This window comes from Hoplias malabaricus, chromosome 1 (genome assembly GCF_029633855.1).
Source record: "Hoplias malabaricus isolate fHopMal1 chromosome 1, fHopMal1.hap1, whole genome shotgun sequence".
Taxonomy (NCBI): Eukaryota; Metazoa; Chordata; class Actinopteri; order Characiformes; family Erythrinidae; genus Hoplias; species Hoplias malabaricus.
In genome coordinates, this window is record NC_089800.1 from 41,841,799 (window position 1) to 41,856,382 (window position 14,584).

Consider the following 14,584-nt stretch of genomic DNA (forward strand, 5'->3'; position numbering starts at 1 on the left):
ACATTCAGCTTCAATCTTTTGCTGTCATCACCATGCCATGCCATGCCATTTTCTCCATCCTCTTGCCATTTATTCAACACTGAAACTTTAAACGGATTAGCCTCCTCTCTATGTGCTTGTGTCCAGCAGTGCTGACATTTCATAAGCTGCTCTCAGGCAGGTTCTGTCCTCTCCAGAGGTTTTGAGGCAGCGAGCAGTGCCAATCAGTTGGAGGGCAGTGGTGCGGCGGTTCCTCTGTGGCATGTTGCCATGGTGACGGCTGATGTAAGATTAATTACTGGTGGGGCCGGAGGCTGTGCCGTGGTCCAGTTTGAAGAGAGAGAGTGGGCTTCCTGGAACGTGAACACATAATCCACTGCTGTGGACCTGTACTTGAACAGCAGATCGTGGAGGGTTGCAAGAGGACTCTAATGAGTTACACTGAAGTACAAGGATCAGTTTTTAATGTGGTCACCAGTTTCAAGCTGCACTCAATGTCCTAGCGTTCAAAAGCAGAAATCAAGGGTTACCCATAGTTACCCATTTTTGGTGGAGTTACAGCCTCTGATCTTCTGACCAGACTATACACTGGGTGTCAGAACACTGCTGAAAGGGTTTGATTGCCCTCAGCCTTATGATGGAGGATTAGTTCTGGATCACAGATGCTATTTAATCTCATCTCAAAGTTTTAGACTCATGACTCAGATCTCAGTCCGTCTGTTCTACAGGTCAATGCTGCAGGTCAGTGCTTTACTAGCTTATATTTTCCATTCAAAATGGTGAGTTTAAGCTCATGTACAGCTGCTCCATAGCACTGTAGTGTATTTCCCATCATTCACCACCTTTATCTGCTTCATTCTGTTCAGGTTTGTAGTGGGTCCAGATCACACCTGGAATCAGTGGCTGCAAGTCAGGGATAAACCCAAGAAAGGATGCAATATCATCACTAAACTATGGACACTCAGCCAGTCCACCTGCCATGCTTTTGAATGGTGAGAGGAAACCTCCAAAGACACAGCGAGAACACACTAAACTCCACTTTTCCACCGCATGAGTCCGGTTTGGCTTGACTTGGCACGGCTCAGCTTGCTTAAAGCTTGTCGCTTTTCCTCTAGCACAGCTCACCGCGAAATGGAGCCGGTGACATCGCAAAATCCCGTCTGTAACAGGAATTGCAGGCTTTGTAAACCACATCAACAGTTGTGGTAAATTTAGGCACAGTTTATTGGACTAAACACAGTTCTGCACCCTAGTTCTCACAGATTAGATTTCCTTGTTGCACGTCCAATCTCGCTGGAGCATTTAAACCTCTTCAAAACACCTTGAGGTATAGTAACGAGCTGCCGTTGTCCAATAAAAATAAATGTGAAAGCTGCTGAGACTTGAGATTTTAGAGAGTTTTTGCTGGATTTTAATTAGCTCTGCATTTTGTGTTGATTGACAGGTCTCTCTGGCTCAGTGCTCTGCAGGGTTTACACATCATGATTTAGTATCTACTCAGTATGGTTGGAACCCAGAGAAAGCAGGGACTGAAAACTTACCCAATTCTAGGGACCAGGTAGCTGAGTCATGTAGATTCCATGCAGTGGAAAAGCGCCACCTGAGATGAAACCTGAGTCCCAGGAGCTGTGTGTCAGTGACACTTCCTGCAGTGCCACCTTGCTGCCCTGCTGTGTAATTTGTCCATTCAATGGGAATTTGTCTGTGTGTCAGTCCCTGCTACAAGGAAGAAACAGTGTCCTGACGTTAGGATGCAGTTGTTTTGGGCCGAATGTAAATGATGTTTATTTGTTTAGGTCAGTTTCTCTTCCTGTATCCTCATTCTTATATCAGGAATTGCATTAGTAGAAGTCTGAGTTTCAGAGTCTAAAATGTCTCCTGCTTTGCATCTGTATGGGTCAAGTCTGGAGGGACAAACCTCTACCCCACTTCACTAACACCTTTACTGTAGATCATTGTTTAGAAAGTAACATGACCCCTACAGCAGGGTGTTCAGAATGTTTTCTGTATGGACATAATCTCCTAAACCTGCACATAATTTTCTAATGGTTCTAGTAGGGCTGGGTGGTATGGCCAAAAAGGTCTATCACTTTGTCTGTCTGTCTGTCTAGCTATCTGTCTATCAATCATTTTGGTGGTTTCACTGTATATCTCAGTTTTTATTGTTATTATTATTTATTAATTTTTATTTTGCATGACTGGCCTCTTACATTTGCAGCATGTTCTTGTGTCAAGAGTACATATAAAAACATTTGAATGTCATCATCATGAATTATAGTGAAGGCTCTGGGTACTGTAGGGTTTGCTTGGCCACGCGTGACAATAGATGAAGGAATTAGTGTGAATGAAACATCTCAGAGGAAATTGATTATTAAATATAGACAGAAATTAGTATTTTTTGATTATATTATATGATTGAACAACTAATTTCTAGGGCGGCACAGTGGTCCAGCAGCTAATGTCGCAGTCACACAGCTCCAGGGACCTGGATGTTGTGGGATTAAGTCCTGCTCAGGGTGACTGTCTGTGAGGAGTTTGGTGTGTTCTCCCTGTGTCTGCGTGGGTTTCCTCCCACAGTCCAAAAACACGTTGGTAGGTGGATTGGTGACTCATAAAGTGTCTGTAGGTGTGATTGTATGAGTGAATGTGTGAGTGTGTGTGTTGCCCTGTGAAAGACTGGCGCCCCCTCCAGGGTGTATTCCCGTCTTGCGCCGAATGATTCCAGGTAGGCTCTGGACCCACCACGACCCTGAACTGGATAAGGGTTACAGATAATGAATGAATGAATGAATGAATGAACTAATTTCTAGACCTAACAAATGTATTGAATTTAAGTGAAATAACAAATTTTAAAAAATATGTAAGAAATTGCACGTGTTTTAGCTCATACCCGTAGTGAGAACTTACAGTTCTAAGGTCTACCCTGAAGAGCAGGTTCAAACTCCGGTTGTGTTTTATGCTCTCGCTGGCTGTAAGACCTTGATGGAGTCCTATGTGTTCTCGTTTGTAGACCAGGACGTCCAGCCCCTCTCTTAAAAACATCTTGTATCTCCAATGAACAATGCTGAAGCCTTAGATTTATGAGTTATTTAGGCTACTCTACCCAGAATTTTGTACACATCCCCATTAGTTATGTTAAGGTTAGATTTATTTAGTTAAGTAAATGTTTCTCCTTTGCAGACAGTGAGGAATGTATTTTTTTATATAGAAAAGCATGAGAAGGATTTGGACTGGAGTTGGCTGGAGTTCACAATGCTAGAGGGATATAAAGCCACCCAGCACTGGGATGTGGTGCAGTGAAATGACTCAAAGACATCAGACCCTCACAGAAACTTTCAGAGGTCTGGTGTTGAGGCAGACACCTGTCGTTTTAGAAGAACTGGATTAGCAGTTTCTGTTTTCATGACGTATTATAAAACTTAAAACACTCAAAGGAGAACATAGTAAAGAAAGAACTGGTGTTGTGCACACACCTGAAAGCCAGAGATTGTTTAAAGGAAATGGCCCCGGAAACATTTGGTTAAATTATTAAAGGGACAACAACCGTTTCCCAGCTTCAGCTTGTGAGGTCTGTCGTGAGCCTGGAGATACGACTGGTGCCTCATCACTTGTTTAGTTTATCTCCAGCGCTCAGGGCTTCTGTGGGAGCCGTTAAAGTAGTATTTGAATGCCGCTGGTTTCATTTCTCGGCAAGAGCCGAGGAGTTCAGCGTGTCTGTGCAAAGAGGAACACGGACCACAGAATGACCTCATCTGAAATTCTCTGCTTAGCAGAAGTCATTCAAATGTTGTAAGGGGAGAGTTTTGTTTTCACAGCACACACACCAACTTCCTCCAACACACTCCCTGTTCATGAGTATCATGATGCCGCCCTGGTCATCCTGGGAAACACAGAACGGTGGTGGATGTGAGCTTTATTACTGTACTTGATTACCTTTTTAAGAAACTCTTTTACTGTAGTATTTTCACTTTTTAAGCATTTTTAATTCCAGTCCAAAATAAAAGACCTAACGTTGTCCTGCAGCAGGTGTCAATATTTAAGACATATTTTGTTTCTTTTTTTTTTTTTAATACAAATAATTCAAAAGAAAGTGTTTGTAAATGAAACTAATCAGGGCACAGCTTTCATAGAACATTTGTAAGGGCCAGCAGTCCAGTTATTTCATTTTGGAAAATGCTCAAACCCACAGTGACTCTGAATTTCAATCATCTTAAATAGAAAGGCTAAGAGTCTTGCTGCAGGATTCTTTATGATGTAGTGTAGTTTTTCTGCCCAAGCTTGGAACTGAACCTTACTGTGCTCTGTGAAAAGCAGTGGTGTTATCCACTACACTATCCTAGCTATAGGGTTGTGCATCTCTGACGAGCTTTAAAACAAAGCAGGGTAAAGGTGTGTCCGGGTTTCTGTAAGTCAGAAGTTTTCAATGTCATGTTACCACAGATACTGACACTTGCGCACATGCAAATAAAAGAGATGACAGTGTAGTTCAATAAATTTTTGTTTTTTTTAATCTCAACAGCAAAGTTAGCTTATACGTGGTCACATCAATGAGGGTAACTGTAGAAATGGATCTCTAAAGAATGGTGTTTGGCAGCTGGAGGTGTGATTATGATACTGTAACACATTCATGATTTCTTTTATAACTATTCATAACAAATATTGCTATTAATACTTTTCAACATCATATACTATGGAGTAAATTACAAAAGTTTTAGACATAATAAAACTTGGACAAAATATTAAGCATCAAATAAAAAAGGAATTGAATTACATATACGCAATATTAACAGGTATTTGGTTCCTTTTTTCTCCTTTGCAGTCATGTGATAATGTTAGTATATATCTGCCAGTTTTTCTTTCAATCTTTCTTTCTCTTTTTAAAAGGATCCGCTGATATGTTCTGCTGTTGCTGAAACCTCTGTTCTGCTTTTGTGGTTCTTTTTTTTTTTTTGCTTCTGAGCTTAGACAGATTTTCTCAAGTGGTGGGTCTCAGAAGAATGTGTTCACCTATAAACCCTGCTGATCGACTGATTGTGGAGAGGCAGGAGCTCTGAAACACACCTTGAGATATGGCAGTTGGAAACAGCCATACTTCCAATAGTTGATATGTGAGAAAATGGATGAGTCTAACCTTCACCTACAGCTGTGAACTGAAAGTTTAAAAGTCAACTGCAATCAGCTAATTCAAATGTTAACATGCCCTGGTGTGTTCCTGCCTAGTGCAGTGATTCTGTGTAGTCTTTGGACCCACCATGACCCTGAACGGGATGAAGCAGTCACGGAAAATAAATAAATCAGTGAAATGTTAATGTGGTTTTTAAAAAATTGATTTTTCTGGGTATGTTTCATTAAACACATTTAGGTGAATGTTGTTCAGGTTACTAGCTAGAACATGTTTACAAAGTGGCCCTATGTTAATAATATTTGAAATAACACCACAGCTCTGGAAAAGCCTGTAATTGTTAGACATATTCACTCTGAACAATTAATGAGGTGCACATTTGATCGGCCATTTGAATGGAAACAGCTACCACCGAGGGGCAGTTTGTAGGTTTAAGTTATAGATTGTGTCATTTCCCTACATCAGTCAATAAGAAGGGACCGATATAGAGCCACCACTGTCCAGATATTGTTTAGATGGTGGACATTTTCAGCACTGTATGTATGAATGTATCAGGCATGGCAGAATCGAACCTAAAGATATTTAATGCAAAATTCTCAAGAGAATACATTTAAAGGAACACTGGGTTAGACTTTTTGTGTTTTTTCCTGGCACTCCCTCTAGTTTAATTCACATTTGCAGCACTATACTGAAATCAAGTGAGAGGGATATGGGGTGGGGATGGTATACCTTACATAGTGCAGCTTCTGCAGTGCAGAGCCCAGAGTAGCAATGACATAGGCTCTCCTTATTCCTTATTACAGGTCAATGAATCACAGTTATTTTAAAATATAAAAAAACAAACAAAACTGGCAAATGTAAGCAAAAATGAGTATCAATACAACTGCAGAATACCTGTTGATATTTTGTATATTTAAGCCCTCTAATTTTCATTCATGCACATGTTCTTTAATTATGATGTTTAATGTTTTGTCTGCAAATTTTATTGTGTCTAAAAGTTTGGCACAAAATTCCATATATACTGATTGAAAAAAAAAGCACTATTTAGGAACTAACCAAGAAGCTCCAAACTCCACATGGTGGGGTCATACAGGGAAACTTCAGAGAGGACTTTGGTTTTGTACCTTTTGTAAAACCTGGGTCTACTTATATCCTGAAAGGTTATATCAAACCAGAACCAGAATCAAACCAAAAACAAAAGTTATTCAGGTCTTAATTTAAAAAAAGAATAAAGAAAAGGCACACTGAACACTATCACACTGAAAACAAGGATTCCTCGCATCTTGAAAGCACTTACGAAAAACTAACCCCTAATTTATACAAAGCACGTATGACAAGAGTGAAGCTCCCACGTGTGTAGAGCGGCTTGTGTACACTACCGGGGAGAACAGGATTTGATCTGTCTCTTGGTTTTTAGTTAACAGAACTAGCAGAGCAGGTCAGACTCACCGGACTGCTACTTCCACTTTCGCTACATTTCCTTTTGCTTCCTCAAAAAAAAAAAAAAAAGAAAAGTGCTCCAGTATTTTGTTTACCATAACCTGTCCATAGCCTGGTCTCTGTTACAACATTGGCCTCCATCTTTCTCTCCTTGACCAGAATTTTGTAGTCACCTGCCCTATTCAAGTAGATTTGCTAAGTGCTAAAAATAGAACCCCAATCTGTAATCAGCCCTGTCGAAAGAGAAACATGGTCAGTTGGCTCTAATCCAGTGTTGATTGACTTTGAAATATTTAAAATGTGCACATTCATTCTAAGATCCATTTAGTGTTGAGGGTAATTCCACCTCAATCAAACATGCACGAATACATGATCAACACCCCTGGAGGTTAACGATGTCATGTGGAACACGGCTACTCCCGTATTATCAGCATGAGAAAAATGCTGTGATTCATTCGACATTATTTCGCTGCACAAAACAGTGGTGAGTTCATGCCGTGGACACCATGAGCAAGTAATACTACAGTTAAAGGCCAGACACTGTTCTCACAGACTGTAGGATGGGACTGAGATGGAACAGAGTGACATCTTCAGCTCTAGGGATGCTCTACTTGTGGCTGTGTGTCTGGGCTATGACATCTGAATATAAACCCCAACCAAACCAAAGCTTGAGCTGGACCTTGTCCTATTTATGGCTTTGTTCAGTCCCAGCTTGATTATATTGCTTCTGTATTGCCATATTATTAGTTGTTTTTAATATCATTGCACTTCACAGTCGTGCAAGTGTAATACGTATTGTCCTCTTGTGTTTAAAAAAAAAAAAGAAAATCCAGGAGCCAGGTATTTGTCCTGTGTTAATACAAAACCTGTAACGTTTGTACACTTGGCCAGGCTCCCTTGGGCACATCTCAGTTGCGTGTGCTACAAGAAAACATCCAGCTCCGACTGACATGACTATGCTGAGCTCAATGTCAGTCATCTGGGCTAGAGTAGAGTAGAGCTTCCACTAGCTCCAAAAAGGCCTTACGCCAGCCTTCTCCTGGGAGACCCAGCAGCAAATCCAGGCACCGGAGATTAAGGGGAGGTAGGGAGGAGTCAGGATGAAAATCGGAAAAGAACATGTCTACGGCTCACTGTAACCGAAAGTTTCTTCTTGGTGCAAATCGTTGGTCCGTTCCCGTACCTAATATTCTTTTCCTCCGTTCTCCCATCCAGCAGCAAAGCAGATCTCGAGGGTAATACTGTGTGCCTCGACCAGTTTAAGTTCAATTTACCAGCACAAAGCCGGATTGGGAGTCTACCGTCTCCATCATCTCGCCATCCAGAAAAGGGTCAGCTATGGCCAGACCTTCATAGCCGGCTGCAGGAGCTCCTGCAGCTGCTGTAGGAGGAGGGGGTTGTCCAGGGTCCAGGGGGTGGCCATATTGCTCCTGATACAGGATGTCCCCTGGCAGGTGCGGAGCTCCAGGATCATGGACTGGGTATCCATAGACAAGGGCCTCAGGCTGCTGGCCCTGAAGCTGGTGCTGGAGTCCTGGGGGCAGAGCTGAAGGCTGCAGGTGTGGGTAATGACCCAGGTAAGGCTCCATCAGAGGGCTGAAGGTTTGGGGATGAGGGGCATAGGGTGGTGAAGCCTGGGGACTCTGCTGCTGGTGGTGGACTTGGGCTATAGAGCCTTGAACCTGAGGGGGTGCGGCAGGGTCCTGGCTGCTCATTGGTGTGTATGGGCCCTCCACTATGTGCATCTGGTTAAAATAGGCCTGCATTTGGGATTGTTTCTGAAGATACATCCTCTTCTGCTGCAACCTGGAGATAACAGAGAGAGGCATACAGTGCAGTTAATGGTGAATTGGCGAATAAGGGTTTTTATGGGAGTTATTTTGGGAGTAATCAGCACTGCTCCATTAAATTATATCCATGGGCTAAAGACTTTAAACGTTGCCTATTTGAAACACTAGATTGTTTTAGAAATGTCATACTCTGGTTTGTTCCCACCCTGATAAGTTTACTTTCCCACCCACAGTTCCCTCAAAATATTTTAAAGTTGTCCTCAGATGTTCTTGTTTCAAGATGACATTTGGTCCCCGCCCATGAAACTAAGCTAATTGTTGTATATAATTAAGCCTTTGTAGATTCCCATGAGTCATAGGTGTGAAAGTATCACCGAAAGAGGTCTAGGAGGGACAGTTGTCCTGCTTGTACTGCTTTTGAGATACAGGATACAGGCCACTGGATACAGGCCAGTGTTCATGCATCTTCCCTGGAAGCTACCAGATCATCCAGTTCACTGCACTGACAGTGAAATAAATCTCGCATAATTTTATGGGTGAATTTATGAGTGCTCTTTTCTGGTGGCAGTATCCATTTTGCTGATTGACGCTTAGATTCATGCTTGGAGTAAGTCCAAGAACTTTTATTGCGAATTGTACCATGGCATTAAACAGCTTTTCCATTCCATTTCAATCTTCAAAGGCTGAGATATACAGCATTGTTTGGTTTATGTACCTGTGTTCAGCCAGTTGCTGTTCCAGACTGCGGGGAGTCTCTTTGCAGAACATCTGGCAACTGCTAGGGCTCGCCATCAGAGATGGTTTCTGTAAAGTGGTGAGAAGAATTTTAAGAAATGAGAGTGCAACATTAGGTTTTAGACAGACATCGAAACTGATATACAATGTCAGTCTGATCAGAATTCAAAACCAAATTTTGAATTACCGGAATTCTGTGTGTGGGGTATTGTGGTTCCAGACTCTGTCTCCTCGACAGCAGAGACTGAGCTCCACCTGAATACAGTGCCATGTGCTGGTGGCCTCCTTCTCCCTGCATACAAACACACACAGCAAATTGTAGTACTGAACAGAGACCTTGTGAGCCACAATCTGCCACTCTCTACCACTAAATAATCCTCTCCCTCAAAGTACATTAGATTTTCACCCATTTTCCTGCTTTAACTTGAAACTCTTCTTCTTTGCAAAGTTCATAGGAGAGGATACTTCCTCCAAGTAACCATTTTTCAAATGCATTAATGAACACATATGGAGAATGACACCGATCTCTGTATTATTTTCATATTCAAAGAATTAAGTCTTTCTCAAACACTATAAAACCCTGTGTGGAGTGAATAAGTGTTGGAGCAGTGGGCACCAGTCACCAGTGTGAAGCCTATTACTCCAACAATGACAGCATTCACAGAGCTCCCAGGATGGACAGTAAACAACTGACAATTGGCTGCTTCTTCCTCGGGTATTACATAAGGTGCAGTGTCTGTGTATCAGCAGGGTGGTGGATGGGGAGAGAGAGCAGCTGGGGCAGAGCCAGGTGCCCATTATCCTTTAAAACTGACCTCAGGGCAGCTTCCCCAGCATTAACCCCTAGAAGATGGAACTGTAAAGCTGGCCTATAATCAGTGGAGAGGAGACCCAAATGTGGCAATGGTCCAGCTGGAGTGGACTGACCTGAAGCAAGGGGTCCAGCAGGTCGTGTGGGTGCGTCTGGGGACTCAGAGGCCCTAAAGAGGGGTTCTCCCCAGAGCCCATCTGTTCATAGACCTTGTTGAGCTCCAGGATGCCTTTGGTCCGAGCCAGGTTTTGCAAGTGCTGCCGGAAAGCTACCAGGCCTAGAGAAAATATATAGGGGGAAAGAACAGGAATTATATTAATAGTAGGGCGTATGATATCTCATGAATCACAGAGAAGGCATCTCTGATTTGATGGAGTATGCATGCATCTGTTATAACTGTAACCTTTCACATATACATTAGTGTATTTTAGGTGCAGCGATACCATTTCAATCACACCACCTTGGATTTTTTCCCATGTGACCCGACTCACACCGCCAATCAAGCTATTTTAGGAGCGCCCGTGGCCTGTGTTCACACCATAAGACTGATTCACTTTTGCCTCAAGAGTGCTTCAGCTTTTCTGCGACTCTTCGCTCCACTGTTCTGGCTGAAGAGGTAGCTGGGCTGATAAAATATTCTCCGGTTATTTTCAGGCCCTCAAGTGATTGGGGATAATTATATAGGCAAACACGACAGGACGACGGCACTTCAATACAGCCTCTGATTCACTCAGTGAATCATCAGACAGTGGGGGGGTACTGAGAGGCACAGAGAGATAAGAGAAAACTAGAGAGATGAGAGACAAAATAGAGCTAGACTAGGCAGCTTTATTTAGATAAGTATCAGAATAGATCTCTGTGACTCAGTTGAATGATGGGTAGATCAAAGTGCCTTGACATTGAGCTGCTTGTTTAAGCTGAGGCTTGTTCACCTTATTCTGTTATTCTGCTCTGTTAGGATTTTCTCTTCTCTCTCCTTGACACACAAATAGATTCCTATCTGAGTATTTCAATCAGATTTTTACAGTAATATGGCAATGTGAACATCTGAAATTACACATTTTTGTGTTTATAAACCATTAAAAAACGTTCATTCATTCATCCATTATCTGTAACCGCTTATCCAGTTCAGGGTCGCGGTGGGTCCAGAGCCTACCTGGAGTCACCCGGAGCGGGAATCAAACCCACAACCTCCAGGCTCCTGGAGCAGTGTGACTGAATTATCTATTAACCATAATATTTTTTTGTACCTATTGTCATGTCGAACACTGGCTTAGGTGCATACCTCACCAAACTAAGAACTGTGGCTTAAATCGGGGTTAAAGTTATGTAAAAGTCACCTTGTGTCAGTGAAGTGTCTGATGCTCTGCGGCCCTCCCGGAAGCTGACAGGTGAACGGTTATGGGCCTCTCTCCTCTGTGAGCTTAGTGCCTGCATGGCTGGGTTGGGTGGCCGAGCGAATGGTGGAGTCACACGGCTCATGGGTGTGTTGGCCAGGACAGCCTCGTTGAGAGACGTAGTGTCTTCCAGGAGGCTCAGGTCACTGTGCACTGAACCCATGTCATATTCTGAGTCCACGCTGCCCAAGGAGGGGTTGTGACCCAGACTGAATAGCTTTCCTACAACACATTCAGAGTAAATACACACACACACATATGTCAAACCAAGCAGACTTACAGAGTGTTTCCAGCCTTCACAACAAGCTTTTTCTCTAATATCAAATTTCATTGTAGTTTCTTATATGATTGCATCTACCTCCTGCCACTCTTGTCATCTATGATGTTAAGCATAGCAGTGTTTTTTAAAAAATGTATATATTATCTGCTTTTTTAAAGAGCGTTTTCTCAGTCAAGAAGATATATTCAAAGTTAGCATCTTTAATTTTATCCAGCAGCTAAAAGTTAATAAAACATTTGAATGAATCCATAAATCATCGAACACACTTGATTCATTATACACTGAGTTAACATAAATCTTCAAGTGGCTTGAGGCAAGTGTATAATGATTTCAGACAGGATAATTATCAACGGCCGTGAAAAACATCAGACATGTTTAAAAATTTGAATAAACTAATATTTGTTGGCTGAGTCAGTGCTTTAAATAAGTGTCTGCAAGTTGCAGCCCTGTGCTCTTCCATAGTAAAAAAAAATAAAAAGATCAGTATCATCACTGTGCCTCAGCTGACCTGCTGTGGTCAGGACTGCTGGCTGGTTGGTGACCTCAGAAAGTGTGTGTCGACGCTGGCCAAATCGGGCAGTCTGGTAGGCATTGAAAACATGGGCAGGGTCCTCCTCTGTGTCATTGTCCTCTGTTTCAATGCCCTCATCTATGGATGTCTCCATCATGTTGCTGGGCGATGAGGTGCTGGACTTGCGCACTGCAACCGGAGGCAGAGGGTCCAGCATGCAGCCTTCAACCTGCGGACATAAGAGGATTTTGAGCTGAAAATAATGATGGATAGTACCTCTACAACATCTGCTTGCTTATAGTAGATTGAGTGTAAAAATACTTTTACACTCACAGCTGTGGAATCAGACAATCAGAATTTTGACTTCAGTAGAAAATATTTAAAACGCAGGATATTTATTATAATGAACTGGAACCTGACTGACCAATAAGGTGGGATAGTTTGAGATGGGATCTTAAAGCCTCTACTCTTACTGTATTTTTGCAGCGTATCAACTAATGCCTGGCCCACACTACAGGAGTTTAAAAACCTTAACCAAACCTGAAAACACGAGACACTGCACACATAATGACATTTTCACAGATCTTTCTGTGATTGATAGCTATTAGTCCCCGTACTACACGAATTGCCCTGAATGACACACCACACACTTTCAGATTGCTCAAGCCTGACAGACAGCTCCGGGCCTCAGAATCTCGCGGGAGTTTCTCACAAGAGCAGGTGGGAGTTTTTCATAAACTAGATGTAAACATACACTATAACCCTAGCTCGACTCTCGTTGGTTATCGTCATTAGAGTCGGCTTCCAACCCAAAAAATTGGGCCGATATTTGTCGTCTGGTATAATCGTATAACATTTATAAATATAAACATCCAGTCACACGTTTATATTTATGGCATTTGGCAGACTCTCTTATCCAGAATAACTTCCATTATTTTAATACAATGTAGTCTTAGGCGTCTTGTCCAAGGGCTCCTAACAGTATAGGGTAATGTAACTGCCGAAGCAGGAAAGTAAACCCTTGTTTGCCATTGGTTGACAGCGATGAACCTTAGAATGCTACATCAAAAAAAACAACAACAAATATACACCTAGAGGGCCAGGATGTCCGGCTGACAGCAGAAGAGTTGAGAGAATACATGAGCTAATGCATGGTTGTGAGTAAGAAAAGCAATGTCTGCCGCCCCTCATTCTTTCCTTTTTTCCTCCCTCTCTATCATTTTCTCTCTTCCCTTGCTTAGATGTGTGTGTGAGTGTGTGTGTATGAGAGAGAGAGAGAGAGAGAGAGAGAGAGAGAGAGATGGGGGGCGGGTGGAAGTCTGGAATGCAGGGACAGGAAGTGTGTTTTGGCTTAGAGGGCAGTCAGAGCTTCATGCAAACCCAAGTCTACTGAGACACGCAATCTTGCACACGCTCACATATACTCTGCCTCACACGCACATCCTTAACTGACACGGATCATCTGGATGAGTTGCCGGGGAAACTAGTGCCCCGGAGCTGCTTAAGAGAGAGAGCAGCTTTTGTATGACTCCTGATCATAGTTTCCTGCAGCATGCTGGGCCAGGAATGCTGTTACCCAACACAGTGAGAGAGTGAGTGAGTGAGAGAGAGAGAGAGAGAGAGAGAGAGAGAGAGAGAGAGAGAGAGAGAGAGAGAGAGACCTCCCCCCCAATCTCCATTCTGCTCCCCTTTCAGACACCAGCTCATCATGAGGCCTGGTCCACATGGATCATGTGGCTTCAAGATTATCACCATCACAGGACAAATTATGTAATCCCTACTCAAAGAGTCACACTGTCCTTTCTGAAATCATTTGTGAAACAGCCACATATGCATTTTATATATCAGATTCAAGTCTATAATGTAGACATCTGGTTAAAGTTGTCTTGTTATAAGTCTGGTTATAAGTGTTTACATATGTCTGTTTACTTATATGTTAGTAACTACTGCATTCATTCAAATAAGCAGTCATTATTTTAAATCACTGGCTAATCTCAAAGCTATTCTGAAGATTAATCAAGTAATCAGAGTTCATCACCTCTCGCCAAAGGCCTCCTTGTAGCCATTCTGCCAGTGGAGCAGATTTTTGTTTTTTTTTGAATGAACAATAACTAAATAAAACATATTTTATCCAAATTGTGTTATTAGTTTCATTATAACACTGCTGGCTGTTTATCTGTCTGAAAATGATGTGTAGACCTTATGATATGCAATAATGAGCAAAAGGGGAAATGTGTAAAACCCTTGCTGCAAAAACAATTCACAACCCTTTTCAAAGTAAACTGTAGAAACAGGCATTTTTTATGTAATAATTGGTTCAAATATTGCAACAGAAAGTAGTATTAACACAATACAAACTCTTCTATCAACATTGGCTTAGATACTTCCTCACATACAAAGAATAAAAGCGACATAACCTTTTAATTCATCTGTGAAAAAGGATTGGAAAAAACTCTTAAATACTTACTTTCTCAGAAAACACAAAAAAGCCTGGTTGAGTAAATGAAAAAACCTAACTG

At 42.1% G+C, this 14,584-nt stretch overlaps 1 protein-coding gene across 1 annotated transcript in view; it reads right to left on the bottom strand.

The window, feature by feature from the left end:
- Window positions 1-4,484: 4,484 nt before the first annotated feature.
- Window positions 4,485-14,584, bottom strand: part of sik2b (salt-inducible kinase 2b) — a 46,678-nt gene continuing 36,578 nt past the window's right edge. Inside the window, exons 10-15 of the mRNA XM_066662744.1 lie at window positions 12,063-12,294; window positions 11,218-11,496; window positions 9,994-10,154; window positions 9,254-9,358; window positions 9,047-9,135; window positions 4,485-8,347 (exon numbers count right to left, since the gene is read on the bottom strand). Of these exons, the coding sequence (XP_066518841.1) occupies window positions 7,807-8,347; window positions 9,047-9,135; window positions 9,254-9,358; window positions 9,994-10,154; window positions 11,218-11,496; window positions 12,063-12,294 (1,407 nt within the window). The 3' untranslated portion in view covers window positions 4,485-7,806. The remainder of the gene's footprint in view (window positions 8,348-9,046; window positions 9,136-9,253; window positions 9,359-9,993; window positions 10,155-11,217; window positions 11,497-12,062; window positions 12,295-14,584) is intronic.